The sequence below is a fragment of the Macrobrachium nipponense genome, chromosome 19 (assembly GCF_015104395.2).
Source record: "Macrobrachium nipponense isolate FS-2020 chromosome 19, ASM1510439v2, whole genome shotgun sequence".
Classification (NCBI taxonomy): domain Eukaryota; kingdom Metazoa; phylum Arthropoda; class Malacostraca; order Decapoda; family Palaemonidae; genus Macrobrachium; species Macrobrachium nipponense.
Genome location: NC_061088.1, coordinates 23,950,884 through 23,966,462, shown reverse-complemented (window position 1 = coordinate 23,966,462; position 15,579 = coordinate 23,950,884). Strand labels below are relative to the sequence as shown.

Genomic DNA, 15,579 nt, shown 5'->3' with positions numbered 1-15,579 from the left:
GGATCGTCTACAGGTACTCGAGTGGGACGACCGCTCGGAGCTAAAACCTCTAGTCTCCCTTCGTCGGTCGACTTTCCTTCTCACAGGGGTTGGTGAGCTTGGAAGAGGTCTAGGACTAGGAGCACGACAAGTCCGAGCGCCGCACCCTCCACTGCACTTGCACTAATTTCACTATTCACTTTAATATCTCTCATATAGACCATAATTTATATCCCTGTCTTGTGCCAGGGATTCTACCCGTTGACCAAGGGCTTGAATGGCCGTCATCATGTCCTGTAATGATGGACTTTTACCTGTTTCTGAAACTGGATTTGGTAATGATACAACAGGAGGAGGATCAATAGGATTATCGAGGGATAGAGAAACTATCTATTCCTTGACTGTCTATGGAGGAGCGAGACAAGGTCTTCTTCGCTCTCCTTATCCTATCCTTCTCTAATTTACCGCACATAGCGGTAATATTCAATCCATTCAGTCTCAGCAGCGCCCACATTCATACACATCTATCACCTATCTCACAACTTTTCCTCTGCATTACTACAAATAGAATGAGGATCTAAAGAGGATTTAGCAAGTCTAGTCTTGCAACCTTTCACACACATTCTCAAACTTGAAGCAGAATCAGACATGATGATCAAAAAGAGAGATCAAAAACAGCAAAGGTCAAACCAACAATATCGAAACGAATCAAAATCCAATCAAGCGAAAGCCAAAGCCAAAGTGTACTTCACCAAATAATACTGCAAAAGACACGGGCTATAACGAGCGAAGTTCCAACGATGTCACCGTAGCGGCGGCAGGGAAGATCTGAGGAATAGTTGGTATGGTGCTACGTACCTGGTAGAGGGCGCACAGGTGGTGCACCTGACTACCCAATCGGCGATTGCCGCGAGTTTTGAAATTCTGCCGTGACGTCAGGGACGTAAGCTATATATATATAACTACCAGGTGAGTTAGATGTTTGAAATTGTAGTTTCCTTGGATAAGTCGTGGGTGGAAGTCATTGTTTACGATTTTTGTAAAGAAAGTGCCCCAGCGTCTATGGGTACAAGTGGTGTGCGGATTATAGCACATGGAATGGGAAGTTTATTGACACAAGCAACTCTGCAAACATCAACATGGCGTCAATCTTCTAAATATTTCGAGTTGTAAGTAAAAATTTTGAAAGCGTCATGGAGGTAGTGTGCACTGCATAGAGCCAGACTTTTCATTACCCTCTGTTTAATCTTAAAATATGACCTTAATTTCTAACTTTGGAGAAAATACTTAGTTCGAAAGGAGAGTAGAGGTCTCGAGCTCCTTCTCTCACCACCAACAACTCGTGACTGATGACCATCTCCAGTGTCAGGACATGCTAAATACTTTTTCGGAGGGTGCTTCAAATGCAGTGGAAACTGGATCAGCTAGTCCAGTCGGTTGTTTCTCCTAAGTAAAAATTTCAGAAGTGTCATGGAGGTATGCTTGCACTGTGCATGGCTAGACTTTCATTAACATCTGTTAAATCTTAAAATATGACCTTAATTTCTAACTTTGAAGAAAATACGTACTTCGAAAGGATAGCCGTTAATCTCGCCACGATGACTGGTGCCCACTCCAGTGTCAGGACGTGTTAAAGTACTTTTTCAAAGGGCGACTCTACCCCTAGGTAGTGTTTTGGTTGCTTATTTAGAATTACCGAGCTAACAGTTCTTTTTTTGTTGGTAGACCGTAATTTAACCCGCCAGGGGCTATTACTAAGTATGCCGAAATTCATTTGAGCCCCCAATCCCTAGCATAGTGGCATTCGCGACATCGTTCCTGGAAGACCGTGCAGTTGTTGCTTAGAAATCCCGAAACTTTTTTCATCGGCACGAACAGTGTCCGTCTTTCTGAACTGGCAACGAGATAAATTTAGACTTGGAACTCGATTGCGGGCAACTTGTAAAATTTTACCTCCCATTTTACGGTTCGCTAGACCTAGGCTGTCATGGGTCTTCATGAATCTACGAAGTCTTGATTAAACATAGGCTAACCATATTCCAGGCATCTTATGTAAAGACAATCTTCATAATTAAATTCCTATCGTGAAATATGTCAGACATCTTACAAGACAGAGAGAGTAAGCTGAGGTAGACTAGCCTAGTACCCAAGTCGAACGTGATTAGCTACTAGGCTAGTTAGTACTAGGTATAGTAGCTAGCTACCTAGATAGCCCTATTACCTAGCTAGGTATACCGGCTATGCTACAGAAGTGTGTACCACTTTACACCCTTACTCACCGCTGATCTTGGATGAATTTAAATCTATGTTATGTACTATTTATAAAAAAAAAATCTTACCATTGTCTCCTTAACAGTTTAAATACTTGTAATGTATGTACGGCGTGATTAATCGACTCCCGCCTGTCTCCCGGTTCAACAACAACAAACATTCAACGTTTCATGCAATCTTTCTTTGGTGATGTTTCTCAGTATTAGTGTGGTATTCTCGTTAATCAGATATCCCTACATGGAACTTTTATCATACAATAGTATAAATATTTATTCAAATATAATCTTCATTGTTTAACATGATAAAATCATGGTTTTAATATGTCACCCCCAAAATCACCCGAGAAACAGTATTTTGGTTTGAAACGATAACAATTCAAGTACCCGACAGAAAAGATTTCGCTTATCAATCTCGATGACTAATTTTCTTAGTGTGAGTAGCTCCGCATTATAAACAATTATAATTGTCTTAATTTACTAGAGGGTACCGTTTACAAGGGGGTATTCAGGGAGTGGAATTAAAAGGTAAAGTACTGTTCAAAGAATCAAGCAAGGCGGTAAACTATTATGGAAATTAAAGTCAGAACCATTTCCAAAGGCAGGCAAGCTCACGATATAAGTAACAGTGATAGCAAGAACACAAGTAGTATGTATTTGAGTGTAGAAAGTAAGAGAAGTTTAGGGAAAAATGGGTAACAAGTCAGATGAAAATTTTATGAGAAAGGAGATATAAGAAAAAGCCAAGATCATCAAGAATCTGAAAAGTATGCTGTTTGATTGAATGAAAAGCACAGAGAAAATAAAAAGGGAAAAATCGGTGGAAGAACTACAAACATTAAAAGAAGAATGCAGGTCGTACAAAGAATGATAGAATAGGTCAATGGAGAAATGACAGATAGCAAGAGGACAGTTAGTAATCAATGGAGCCTCATGGAAGACCTAAAAACCCTAAATGAAAACCGAGTGGTAATGGGTAATAGTCAAAACAAAAAAGGCAAGGTAAAACTAAAAATACACCATTCTGTAGGTTCGGCAACTTACAGTTTACAGGCAAAATGGTCATCGAGTTCACTACAAACCCCTCGGGGATAAACGTAAAACATAAAGCAATGACTTTTAATACCATAAACATGAACCAGGCCGCGGTAGAACCTTCAGTTTTACCGGACAACTCGATAACTTACCCCTTAATTTACCAAGTACAAGATCAACAGACGGAAAGCAGCAAGGTTGGGAATCCACATTAAATCGAATGGCGCCTACACTCAAAGATGACAAAAACAGCGTGAAAGTTTTATATAGCTGGATATTTCAAGAAAAGTCATTTTTGTGAGCACCTGAATATAGGATAAAGCAAAATCTTTTACAATAACCCAAAGCAGTCAAGACTGAAGAGAACCAGGGATAGAATGAAATTATTTCAATGGATGGAACTGGAAATATGGCAGAAACTGTAAATACATTCTAAGGACCAGTAACCAGAACGCGCTATAGTACTAGGTAAGGCAAGGAACACAGATATGATATTTACGAGTATGATGCGATGTTATGGAGGACCTTCACAGAGTAAAAAGCGATCAATATTTTGAAATCAGACGACTTAAGCGTAGGGAACACAGCCCTAATCATTTTGATGACAGGGCAGTTTTCAGGGGATAACGATGGAGAACATCATGAAATCTTCAAGGAGCGATCGATCGATAACTGAGTGAGTCTCTTCGAGAGTTGCCATTACAACGAAGTACGTATTTAAGAGAATAACATTCCTCTCTTGCGATTTAATAGTAGATACTAATGCTTTCAAGGACAAGTTAGATAATATTTAACATTAATAACCTAGCTTTGAACAGTTTTTATTTCGTAAATTAGACTGCTGTAGGAACCGAACGAATCAAACAAAATTTTGCACATCAATCTAACTGATAGCAAGTTCTATGTATACTCTGTTAGTCTACAGCACCACTAGGTTAGTGACAGTTTAAGTTTCTTTATATAGTTACTATAACTAGCGAATTGTTCGTTTTTCTTCCACTCTGCGGTATTTTGAGGAAATACTTAAATGTTGGCAAAGGTCGGCCCGTTGTCATCATTTCGGTTGCAGTTCAACTGGATCAGTGGATAACCTAAAATTGGTCACTTTTCTCTTTTGCCTCTAATCTTTTATTTAGTACCAGACTTTGGAATTGATCCATGAGTTACAAACTTCATCTGTTAGGAGACAGAGGCTCCAATCGTTTGCCTGTGTTAAGAAAAGATATTGTCCTACTCTCCACAGTGACCTGGGCCTCATAAATAATGAAGTTTAATCAATATATAGTCTCCACACGCTGAGTTAGTGGTAAAATAAGAATCAATACAACTGCGATTTCAGAGCTGCTGTGATTTTCTTAGGTGGCCTTGCACTTCCTGGACCTTTTTTTAAAGTGTTCGTAATAATTTACATTTTCAGTGTGATCCAAGTGCTATTTTGAACGTCTTGGTGACTTTGCTTGCTTTTTAGTCTCATTTTGACTTTTGGCCTCTTGCGCCAGACTGTTATGCTATGTTTTGTAGCAAGTTTGGGACCGCTTAAACTATAGTACAGTGATGCTCAAATCTCATGCGAGATGACTCCATAGGATTTCGTTCAAAATTCAATAACTGGCAACCTAGCATGCTCCATATTATGTATTATTTCAATGAGGAAAAGCAATTATTGCATACAATAAAGGCCATAATATGTTTCATAAGAGTGAAATCTGTCATTTATTTCAAAACTGTAAGAGAATGTCACATGTAGCCAAATTTCAGACAAACACTTACGAAACATTTTCAAAACTTTCGTTCACTCATTGCTGAAACATTTGACCAAAGTCGTCACGAAGCCTTGGTTCAAACATTAATAAAAGAAACGAAAAAAATTGTCATAACATTAATAATGCTTCAAAGCAAGCATAAAATTTGAAATAGTCCCGTTTGATTGCTTTTACACCTCAGCGCTGGAAAAAATTTAATATGTTTATACAAAAGTAAAATGCGCCCACCGATTTCAACGTGTGAGGGGAGCATGTGTGCGTGTTATTAGTGTCGGTGCAACAACAACCACCTGGTGTAACGTAAGTAGGTCTACAATGGGTAGCAACCATGAAATTATCTTGGAAACCTTTACTTTATATGTATTAGAGGAATATTTGGATTTTCATAGATAATTGTTTCTTATATTTCTTGAACATTTCAAAATTGATGGCATACTAGTAAATATTCACCTATGCAATTATTCTTTTGTTAAAACTAAGATATTATTCCTAGGCCTAGGTGTTAGATATCTTTTCTTTACACTTAACAGTCACATCTCTCTATTAACCATTTCTGGCCAGAAAGGAAATGAGGTTATCTACACCTTCTTGCACTTCTAGTTACCTTATGAAAGAATTAATTATACACCAAAAGCGAGCAGAAGGACTTTTAAGAAAATAATATTTTAAACCAGTTGAATAACAAGTGTTCCATGCGCCTTGATATCAATACTTATGATGTTTCGATTAACAGCCATCTTCTACATATAACCAAAATCATCATCATCTTTTATTCCTCAAAGAACAGGTTATCTCTACAAATAAAACCATTAGTAACAGATTACATCTCAGAAGGCTTAGATTATTTTTTTAGGCCTATTCTATATCATTTTGCAACATACAGGCAGCTTAAACACAGCCTGAAACTTCAACATTCAAAGAAAACTGGTTGTAATTCATAACCTTTAGTGTTCCTCAAAAAACAGGTAATCTCTACAAATAAATTCATCAATAACAGATTACATCTCAGGTTTAGATTATTTTTTTAGGCCTATGAAACATTTTGCAACATACAGGTAGCTTAAACACAAAAGAAAACTTCAACATTGAAAAAAAACTTGTTTTAATTCATATTCCTACTTTGAAATTGTTGTTATGACTGTTGAGCTTATTAGGTCTACTGTCATAATGCTGCAGACGTGGTTAAGTTGAGCAGTTCGAGGAGCATGTTAAGTGTGCTTTCATTATTGGCACCGCTAACATTAGTACACCGCACTTTGAGCTGAGCAACGTTAAAAAAAAAAGTGCGGTGTGATAAGGTTAGCGGTGCCAGCAATAAATTACAACCAGTTTTCTTTGAATGTTGAAGTTTCAGGCTGTGTTTAAGCTGCCTGTATGTTGCAAAATGATATATAGGCCTAAAAAAATAATCTAAGCCTTCTGAGATGTAATCTGTTACTAATGGTTTTATTTGTAGAGATTACCTGTTCTTTGAGGAATAAAAGATGATGGTGATTTTGGTTATATATAGAAGATGGCTGTTAATCGAAACATCATAAGTATTGATATCAAGGCGCATGGAACACTTATTTTCTTAAAAATCCTTCTGCTCGCTTTTGGTGTATAATTAATTATTTCATAAGGTAACTTGAAGTGCAAGAAGGTGTAGATAACCTCATTTGCTTTCTGGCCAGAAATTGTTAATAGAAAGATGTGTGTAAGGACAACGCTTATTCACAATTTTCTCTGTATGTAGTTCAACATTTGCGTTGTTCTTACTTCCCTCCGTGAGAGCGTTCAGCGGGCTTTCCGCCAATGTATATATCTTGTGAAATCATATTTTATGTACTTTTGTATTTTGTATTATATGTCTCTCAAGAAACACAAATCGGGTCTCGCCGACCCACTTTTATTCTCTCGCAGGTCGGTAACCACATTTCCGCCCGCATACTGTATATTTGAATTTTCCCTTACCTGTAATAAAGTCAGTACTCTACTACCTGCCCTTTTGTCCACACTTCACAACTGGTGACCTCTCAGTTTGGACGGTGACCCAAGCAGTTTTGGCTCAGCCATTAAGGGACTAACTACTGCCGCTCACCTTCAGAGATCTTTAACGGACTCACACGGCGCCTCAGTATAGATCTCTGAAAGTTCCTACCTTGGAAAAAACCAACGCCTCTAACGGACTAAATATGGCATACCTTCCCAAGGCGTGTTCAGGCGTTCCTCAAACGGTTTGGCCCGCCATTCACGACTCTGTCGACCGTTTTTGTGAGAAAGGACAATGGGCCCAAACAGTACCGCGCGAAAAACCCAGGCCTCCCCTGCCCCAACGACAGTCTCGCACACAGCTGCCGCTCAAGCTGTCAAATTACCCCCCTTCACAACAGCGAACCCAACCGCCTGGTTCTTCCGAGCTGAAATGCAATTCCGGATCGCAGGACTCACGGACAAGGTACTGCAGGCTGACCTAGTCGCAGCAGCCCTCCCGACAGAGGTGTTCGAGCGAATAACTCCCTGGCTGACCGGTCGAGCACAAACCGAACCTGTCACACTCGATGAGATAAAGACAAGGCTCGTGACAGCCTACTCCACGCCCATCGCTGAAAAGGCCGCCCGCGCCCTCGACCTAGTTACGAACCCCATGCACGGCACCGACCCACAGGATGCCTGGGACACGGTGATGGCCTCGTCCGATTGCCCGAAGTATTCCGGCGGCGGGAAAAGAAAGAAATCTGCCTGAGCCGCGAAATATTCCTACGGCAACTCGAGCCAGACGTCCGAAAACAGCTGATGGATGCATATACCCTCCACGATGACGAACTACTGGAGAAAGCAAAAAAACTGACATTGTCAAGCAATGCTGCAAAGCTCGCCGCCCCCCGATCCTCCATGTGCCTAGCCACAGAGAAGGGAGAAGAAGAAGATGACGACCCAACGCAAGAGATCGGCGCCGTATCCCAGGGGAAGTCCTCCCACATGCAGCGCGGCGAAAACTCCTGGTGCCACTACCATTGGAGGTTCGGGAGATACTCCAAGAGGTGTGAAAGCCCTTGCACCTTCCCGCAGTCAAAAAACGGTGACAGCAGACAAAACCAAAGCTGCCCGTGGCAACGGCCTCGTCAGGGAACCACACACCATAGGGTTCTATGTCCGCGATGCGATCTCCGGCCGGAGGATGCTGGTGGACACAGGGGCGATGCACTCGATATTCCCGCCGTCAGGAAAAGACCGTAGCCGCAAACCTGACGAAACAACCGCCCTCGTCGCCACAAATGGGACCCCCATCCATTCCTACGGCACGAAGTCCCTCGAGATATCCATCTTGGGGCGCAACTACGTCTGGAAGTTCACCATCGCGGACGTCAGGATTCCACTACTGGGGGCAGATTTCCTGGCGCAGAACGGCCTCCTGGTTGACGTGGGCCGCAAACACCTCCTCGACACGGGGACATGCCATTCCCTACCACTCGCAGCGGGCCCGGGCGCCCCCACAATTTGTACCGTCGCCCCCCACAAGTCCGGCAACCTCCTGCAGGAATTCCCTGAAGTCTTCAAACCGGAACTTCGTCAGGCGGCAGGGACGCCGCCCAAGCACGGAATATTCCACCACATCACCACCACAGGCCCCCCGACACACGCGAAGTTCCGACGACTCCCTCCGGGCTGCCTCCAGGATGCAAAGTGGGCGTTCTTGGAAATGGAACGAATAGGCATCTGAAAGAAAGCGTCAAGCCCTTGGGCTTCGCCCCTACACATGGTACGGAAACCTGACGGCACCTGGAGGCCCTGCGGAGACTACAGGAGACTAACCTCGCTACGGTCCCCGACCACTACCCCTTGCCAAACATGCAGGATTTGACCAGGGCTCTCCATGGAGCGAAAGTCTTCACGAAAATGGACCTCTTAAAATCTTATTTTCAGGTTCCAGTGCACCCCGAGGATGTCCCCAAGATCGCCATCGTCACGCCTTTTGGCTCCTACGTCTTCCATTACTCCACCTTCGGCCTGAGAAACGCAGGGGCCACCTTCCAGCGCCTGATGGACAGCATTCTGGGGGATCTGCCTTTCAGTGTCTGCTACGTCGACGATATCTTAATTTTTTCCAGGTCCCCGGAGGATCACCTACATCATGTCCGAGCGGTCATGAAGCACTTGCAGGAAAACGGGCTGGTTGTCCGATTCGACGAATGCACCTTCGGTGCCGAGAGGGTGAACCTCCTCGGCCACAAGATCTCCGCGGCAGGCGTGCGCCCCATGGCCTCGAAGGTAGGTGCGGTGCAGAAGTTCCTAACCCCAACCACGGTCAATCCCTGCAGGAGTTCATCGGCATGGTCAACTACTACCGCCGTTTCATCCCTGACGCCATGTCCCCTCTAACTCAGGTCTTGAAGGGGAAACCAAAGAACCTGGCGTGGGAAGCTGAACAAGAGCAGGCCTTCAACGAGACGAAGAGGGTCCTCGCCAGAGCCGCGACCTTATGCCACCAAGACCCTACTGCACCCTTACGCCTCACCACTGACGCCAGCAACGTCGCCTGCGGGGCTGTCCTCGAGCAGATGGTCCAGGGTGGTCCCCAGCCACTCGCCTTCTACAGTAAAAAACTGTCACCCGCCGAGACGAGATACAGCACGTTCGACCGCGAACTCCTGGCGGTGTACCAAGCAGTGCGCCACTTCCGCTACCTCCTCGAGGGCGCCCCTTTCACAATCAGAACAGACCACCGCCCATTGGTGCACGCCTTCACCAAGGCAGGCGACGCCTGGTCAGCTAGACAGCAGAGGCACCTGGCAGCCATCGCGGAGTTCAGCTGCACCATCCAGTACCTGCCCGGCGAGAAGAACCCCGTGGCGGACGCCCTTTCGAGGATAGAAATCAACGCTGTGCACCTCGGGATCGACTACGAAGACCTCGCCCGGAACAAAGAAAGGCCGCCGACAGCAGAGAGACCGCCGCATTATTGCAGCAGCTATCACCGCCCTCAGGTGGGAAGACATGCCCTTTGGACACGCGGGCACGACACTCCTCTGCGACATCAGCACGGGCCGCCCGCGCCCGCTGATCCCAGCCTCCTGAAGGAAAGCCGTATTCGACATCATACATGGACTCTCGCACCCCTCGGGCCAGACGACGATGCGCCTCCTGACGGAGAAGTTCGTCTGGCACGGAATTCGGAAGGACTCCTTCGAGTGGGCCAGGACCTGTGTGCCTTGCCAAACTAGTAAAGTCAGTCGGCATACAGAATCAGGCGTGGGGGAATTCCCGCAGCCGAAACGAAGATTCAGCCACATTCACATAGACGTCGTGGGCCCCCTGCCCCCCTCGGGAGGCGCCAGATACCTCCTGACGATAATCGATCGCTCCACCAGATGGCCTGAGGCAATGCCGATGTCGGAGGCAACCACCAAAGCGTGCGCCGAAGGCCGCCCTTTCTTGCCACAGCTGGGAGTACAGTCGATTCGGAGTGCCAGACGAGATCACGACAGACCGCGGACCCGTTTTCCTGTCGGAGTTGTGGACCGCCCTGGCCCGCCTAATGGGGACATAGCTACACGCCACCACCACCTACAACCCGGCAGCTAACAGCATGGTGGAAAGAGTCCACCAATCGCTCAAGGCTTCCCTAATGGCACGCTGCACTGGCGAACATTGGAAGAGCCAGCTACCATGGGTCCTCCTCGGCCTCAGGACCGCCCCACAGGCGAACGGCGAGGCATCACCCACGGAGAAGGTATACAGGGAACCACTGACAGTCCCTGGCGAGTTCTTCCCGACCAATGCTGACGACGCCGACGTCTCCATCACCAGACTTTGGGAATCTGCCGGGAGATTCACTCCCTGTATCAAAACCTTCTCCATCAGGACCAAACACTTCCTCCCGAAGGCCCTATCATCATGCAAAAACGTCTTCATCAGGGACGACGCACGCTGCTAACGAGACCCTGCTGAGGCCCCTTCCGCGTCCTATGACGCACCGACAAGGCGTACTTCATAGCCATAAACGGTCGCAAGGACTGGGTCACAATCGATCGCCTGAAACCAGCCTTCCTTATGGACGAAGAGTCGGCCGATGCGGATTCCATAGGGCGCCTCAATCTTCCTCGGAAAGAAGCAGCTCCATCGGTCGCCAAACCTCCCAGTCGTAGCCGTGGCCGCCCTCGGAAGACGGTCGAACCCCCCAAGGGTCACCTCAGGGGAGGCATCCCGTCCCCTGAAATCTCCGAGGATCTACCACAGCAGCTGATTTCACGCACCCGAGGGCGCCTCCACCGGCCTGCTCGCTTCCGCGAGTAACGGTCGGAAGTACAAAGAAATCAGCCAACAATTATGCCTAATTATTGTCTTAGGGGAGGAGTATTTGTAAGGACAACGCTTATTCACAATTTTCTCTGTATGTAGTTCAACATTTGCGTTGTTCTTACTTCCCTCCGCGAGAGCATTCAGCGGGCTTTCCGCCAATGTATTATCTTGTGAAATCATATTTTATGTACTTTTGTATTTTGTATTATATGTCTCGCAAGAAACACAAATCGGGTCTCGCCGACCCACTTTTATTCTCTCGCGGGTCGGTAACCACATTTCCACCCGCATACTGTATATTTGAATTTTCCCTTACCTGCCCTTTTGTCCACACTTCACATGTGACTGTTAAGTGTAAAGAAAAGATATCTAACACCTAGGCCTAGGAATAATATCTTGGCTTAAACAAAAGAATAATTGCTTAGGTGAATATTTACTAGTATGCCATCAATTTTGAAATGTTTAAGAAATATAAGAAACAATTATCTATGAAAATCCAAATATTCCTCTAACACATATAAAGAAAAGATTTTCAAGATAACTTCATGGTTGCTACCCATTGTAGACCTACTTACGTTACACCAGGTGGTTGTTGCACCGACACTAATAACACGCACACATGCTCCCCTCACACGTTGAAATCGTTGGGCGCATTTTACTTTTGTATAAACATATTAAATTTTTTCCAGCGCTGAGGTGTAAAAGCAATCAAACAGGACTATTTCAAATTTTATGCTTGCTTTGAAGCATTATTAATGTTATGACAATTTTTTTCGTTTTTTTTATTTAACGTTTGAACCAAGGCTTCACGACGACTTCGTTTTGGTCAAATGCTTCAGCGATGAGTGAACGAAAGTTCTGAAAATGTTTCGTAAGTGTTTTTCTGAAATTTGGCCCTCTGACATTCTCTTACAGTTTTGAAATAAATGACAGATTTCACTCTTATGATACATATTATGGCCTTTATTGTATGAAATAATCGCGTTTCCTCATTGAAATAATACATAAATATGGAGCATGCTAGGTTGCCAGTTATTGAATTTTGAACGAAATCCTATGGAGTCATGTCGCATGAGATTTGTGCATCCCTGTACATGTCCCCTAATTAAAAGCGAAGGACGCCTTGTCTAAATTTAGCATGAATAAAATTTGAGGGAACATAAATTTTTGGACGTTTCCCCAATTCCCCATATCTTTAATTCAGACTGAAATCATGACTAAGCTTATTGTCCTCCGGAGAAGTTCATGTTACTGGAGAAAAATTACAAAAGTTTGTATTTAAGATCTGCTGTTATCTTTCTAATGTCATGGGTTTGCATATATCGAGATACGAGATTGTGCTCAGAAGTGTCAGATAAAAGTGACAATTAATCTGTCTCCTTAAAGTTTTCTCCTCTGTAATGAATTCATAATCTGAAGTGTAGATTATTATCTTCTTTTATATAACGATCGTTTCGGCTTAATTACTGGGAGAACTTTTTATAAACTGAAAAGAATTACAGTATAGTTTTGAAACTACGAATTTGAACTCTTCTTCGTAAACTGCTCTTTATTTTATTAAATAAATCACTTTCATCCTATATTAAGTAATTCATTTATCATCTGAAATATTCACCAATGCATAAAGGCCTGTCCACACTAGGAAACATTGTTCGAAAACTTTGTGTGGACAGGCCTTAACATAGAGAACTATTGTAGAAGCTTCATACTATTTTAGCTATTAACTCAAGATTATCGCTGTCAATATATGATGATATATAAGACTTTGGGGTGCGGTAGATGTTGGTAAACCGTTTTAATACTTTGAATGGAACTGGATAACCGATGTCACGTGTGCGTAGAGTAGACTCATGCATGACAAAATCTAAAATACAAAACTGCGCGCGAAATCATTGTACGTTATCGCCAAAACATCCCACAGCAATGACACAAACAGCCATTCATCTCGTACAGAATTCACTGACGAAAAGAAAAAAAAAATCTGTCCCTCACTCTACCCAACTGAGGACCTATCCACGGACCGTCCCCCGCTAGCTAGACCCAAGGTATATTCTATATACCTTGGCTAGACCCACCTCGGAGAGTCGGGACTCGGGAGACTCAGAATACACAGTTCGCTGCGCTCTGTTCCGTGGAGAGGAGTCGGATTACTGACCCGCACCTGCGATAGTTTGAACGAGAACTTAGCGAAAAGTTTAAAGGCAATTTGGTAGGTTAATTTCATTGATTGTTGCCCCACAAGGGTTTGGCCAACGTTATGACTCATTGTTGTTAACATCAGGCTGATATGTTTCGTTGCAAGTTTGAGTAATTCTGTTTTACATGGGCTTGGAATCGTCATGGGCTAAACACTGATTGCAAAGGTGTATGAATGATAAAGTGTTAAGGTAGGTCAAACACGTTTCACCATTATCTAGAAAGTTTGGTAAAACCCTTCGTTATTTCAACTTGTCTTGGTTGACATTACTTTAGAAAGTTTTTATAAATTTGGAGGACCTTGCTTTAGACGTTGTTATATTTACCGTTTACCACTGATTTTGGGTAAAAAAAAAAAAATGCATTCGCCAAACCACTGTAGCGGAAATAGTACCATTCTACAGAGTGGCTTCTTACGTTCATCGATACTTCTATTAATTTACTCCTTGTGCATATTCTGTACACCCAAGATTCCGTAGGAGAGTAGTGCCGTCATTGTACCTCATACTGTGCACTTTAGGCATTACTAAAGGTTCTTTGCAGCGTACCTTCGGTCCTTAGCTGCAACGCTTTTCGTTTCTTTTACTGTATCTCCTTTCAAATTCTCTTTCTTCCGTCTTACTTTCCACCCTCTCCTAACAATTGATAAATAGTGCAACTGCGAGCTTTCCTCCTGTAACACCGTTCAAATCTTTTACTGCCAGTTTCCATTCCAGGGCTGAATGATTTCATAGGTTCCAGTGCTTGGCCTTTGGCCTAAATTCTGTATTCAATGTACGATGTATTCATTCAATGTATATCAAAGATTCCGGAAGTGTTCATGGTCGGAATGACACTGGTTTAATAACTCAAAACTAAGTAAATGTCTTCCTGTCCTGCGTCAGGGCTGTCTATTCCATCATCAAAGAAAGAAAATATGCAATTATAAAGCGACTGAATAAATAGCTTCGACTGATCTTTGTAAGGGGACCAATTAGAGAAGTCTGAAAGCATTTGATGTATCTAATAATTTTGCCGGGTAAGGCAGGTGAGTTTTTATTTAGTACTATAGTAGATTCACATCAACCGTGCATTTGATGTCTAGGTCAGTCCCTTACGACGCTCCTGATTGGCTGTTGATAAGCCAATCACAAGGCTGGAAACTCTCAGTCTATCTCGAGGGTTCCTGGGGATACGTCTTTCAAAAGTATCCCTCAGGAAAGGTGGAACATACATCCTGCCTATGTGAACTCTCGAGAGAGACGAAGAGTTTCCAGCCCTGTGATTGGCTTATCAACAGCCAATCAGGAGCGTCGTAAGGGATATGCCTAGACATCAAATGCACGGTTGATGTGAATGTACTATAATACAGTGGGATCACAAGGCAGTAAATACTCTGTATTAGACGATTTATTAATATGTGTGTGTGTGTGTGAATGTACATATATTTTATATTCATGTATATGTAAATATATACATTTATATATACGCATATATGTGTGTATTTGTTTCTTGAACATTAATATCAGTGATAAAATTGGTCTTTTTTAATAATACCAGTGTTTTCCCCCATATCTTCGCAGGCATAATGAAGACCAAAGAAGTGGCTCTTGACTTGGTGCGGGATGACTTAGCCCACTCGACACCGGCGTCAAATCTTGCTTTCAACGAAGAGGTATATACTTATTCTTCTTTCTTATTATGAGTGAAAATACGAGAGGCTTGTAGTTAACTTCTCCGGGAAGCATATTCCCGAACTGTAACCGAGTAGTGAACCTTCCCTGAAAGAGCGGGACGCCATGTCGTAAAAACTAACCATAGAATCTTCTTGAAATTAGTTTACTGTGAACTAACAAAACCTAACCCAACCTAATTTAACCTAACCTAGGGGCATGAAAAAAAAACCGGGCTGTTGCAATACTGGTATACAACTCGGAAGCAAATTCCAGCCCCGGGTTTTCTGCCACGTCCCTAGGTCAGGTTAGGTTACGTTAAATATTATCTGCTACGTAATTTCGACGTGGGAAACATAATGAGTTTATTTTCAAGAATTTATCTTTTTTACTGTACCTCCATTC

The 15,579-nt window shown here is 43.5% G+C and overlaps 2 protein-coding genes across 4 annotated transcripts in view; one reads left to right on the top strand and one right to left on the bottom strand.

The window, feature by feature from the left end:
- LOC135215251 (U6 snRNA-associated Sm-like protein LSm2) overlaps positions 1–15,579 on the bottom strand; it is a 91,329-nt gene that overhangs the window by 66,497 nt on the left and 9,253 nt on the right. Inside the window, exon 1 of one of the 3 annotated variants that reach the window (XM_064249789.1) lies at positions 2,319–2,447. The exons of 1 other annotated variant lie outside the window; for it this stretch is intronic. In XM_064249789.1, coding sequence (XP_064105859.1) covers positions 2,319–2,321 — 3 coding nt within the window. In that variant the 5' untranslated portion in view covers positions 2,322–2,447. Of the gene's footprint in view, positions 1–2,318; positions 2,448–15,579 lie in introns of those variants that run through there. One more of the 3 variants, XM_064249782.1, reaches the window with a different exon arrangement.
- The window catches only part of LOC135215232 (aspartate aminotransferase-like), a 51,415-nt gene continuing 50,935 nt past the window's right edge, over positions 15,100–15,579 (top strand). The window contains exon 1 of the mRNA XM_064249767.1: positions 15,100–15,176. The gene's annotated coding sequence lies outside the window, so the exon portion shown is untranslated. The remainder of the gene's footprint in view (positions 15,177–15,579) is intronic.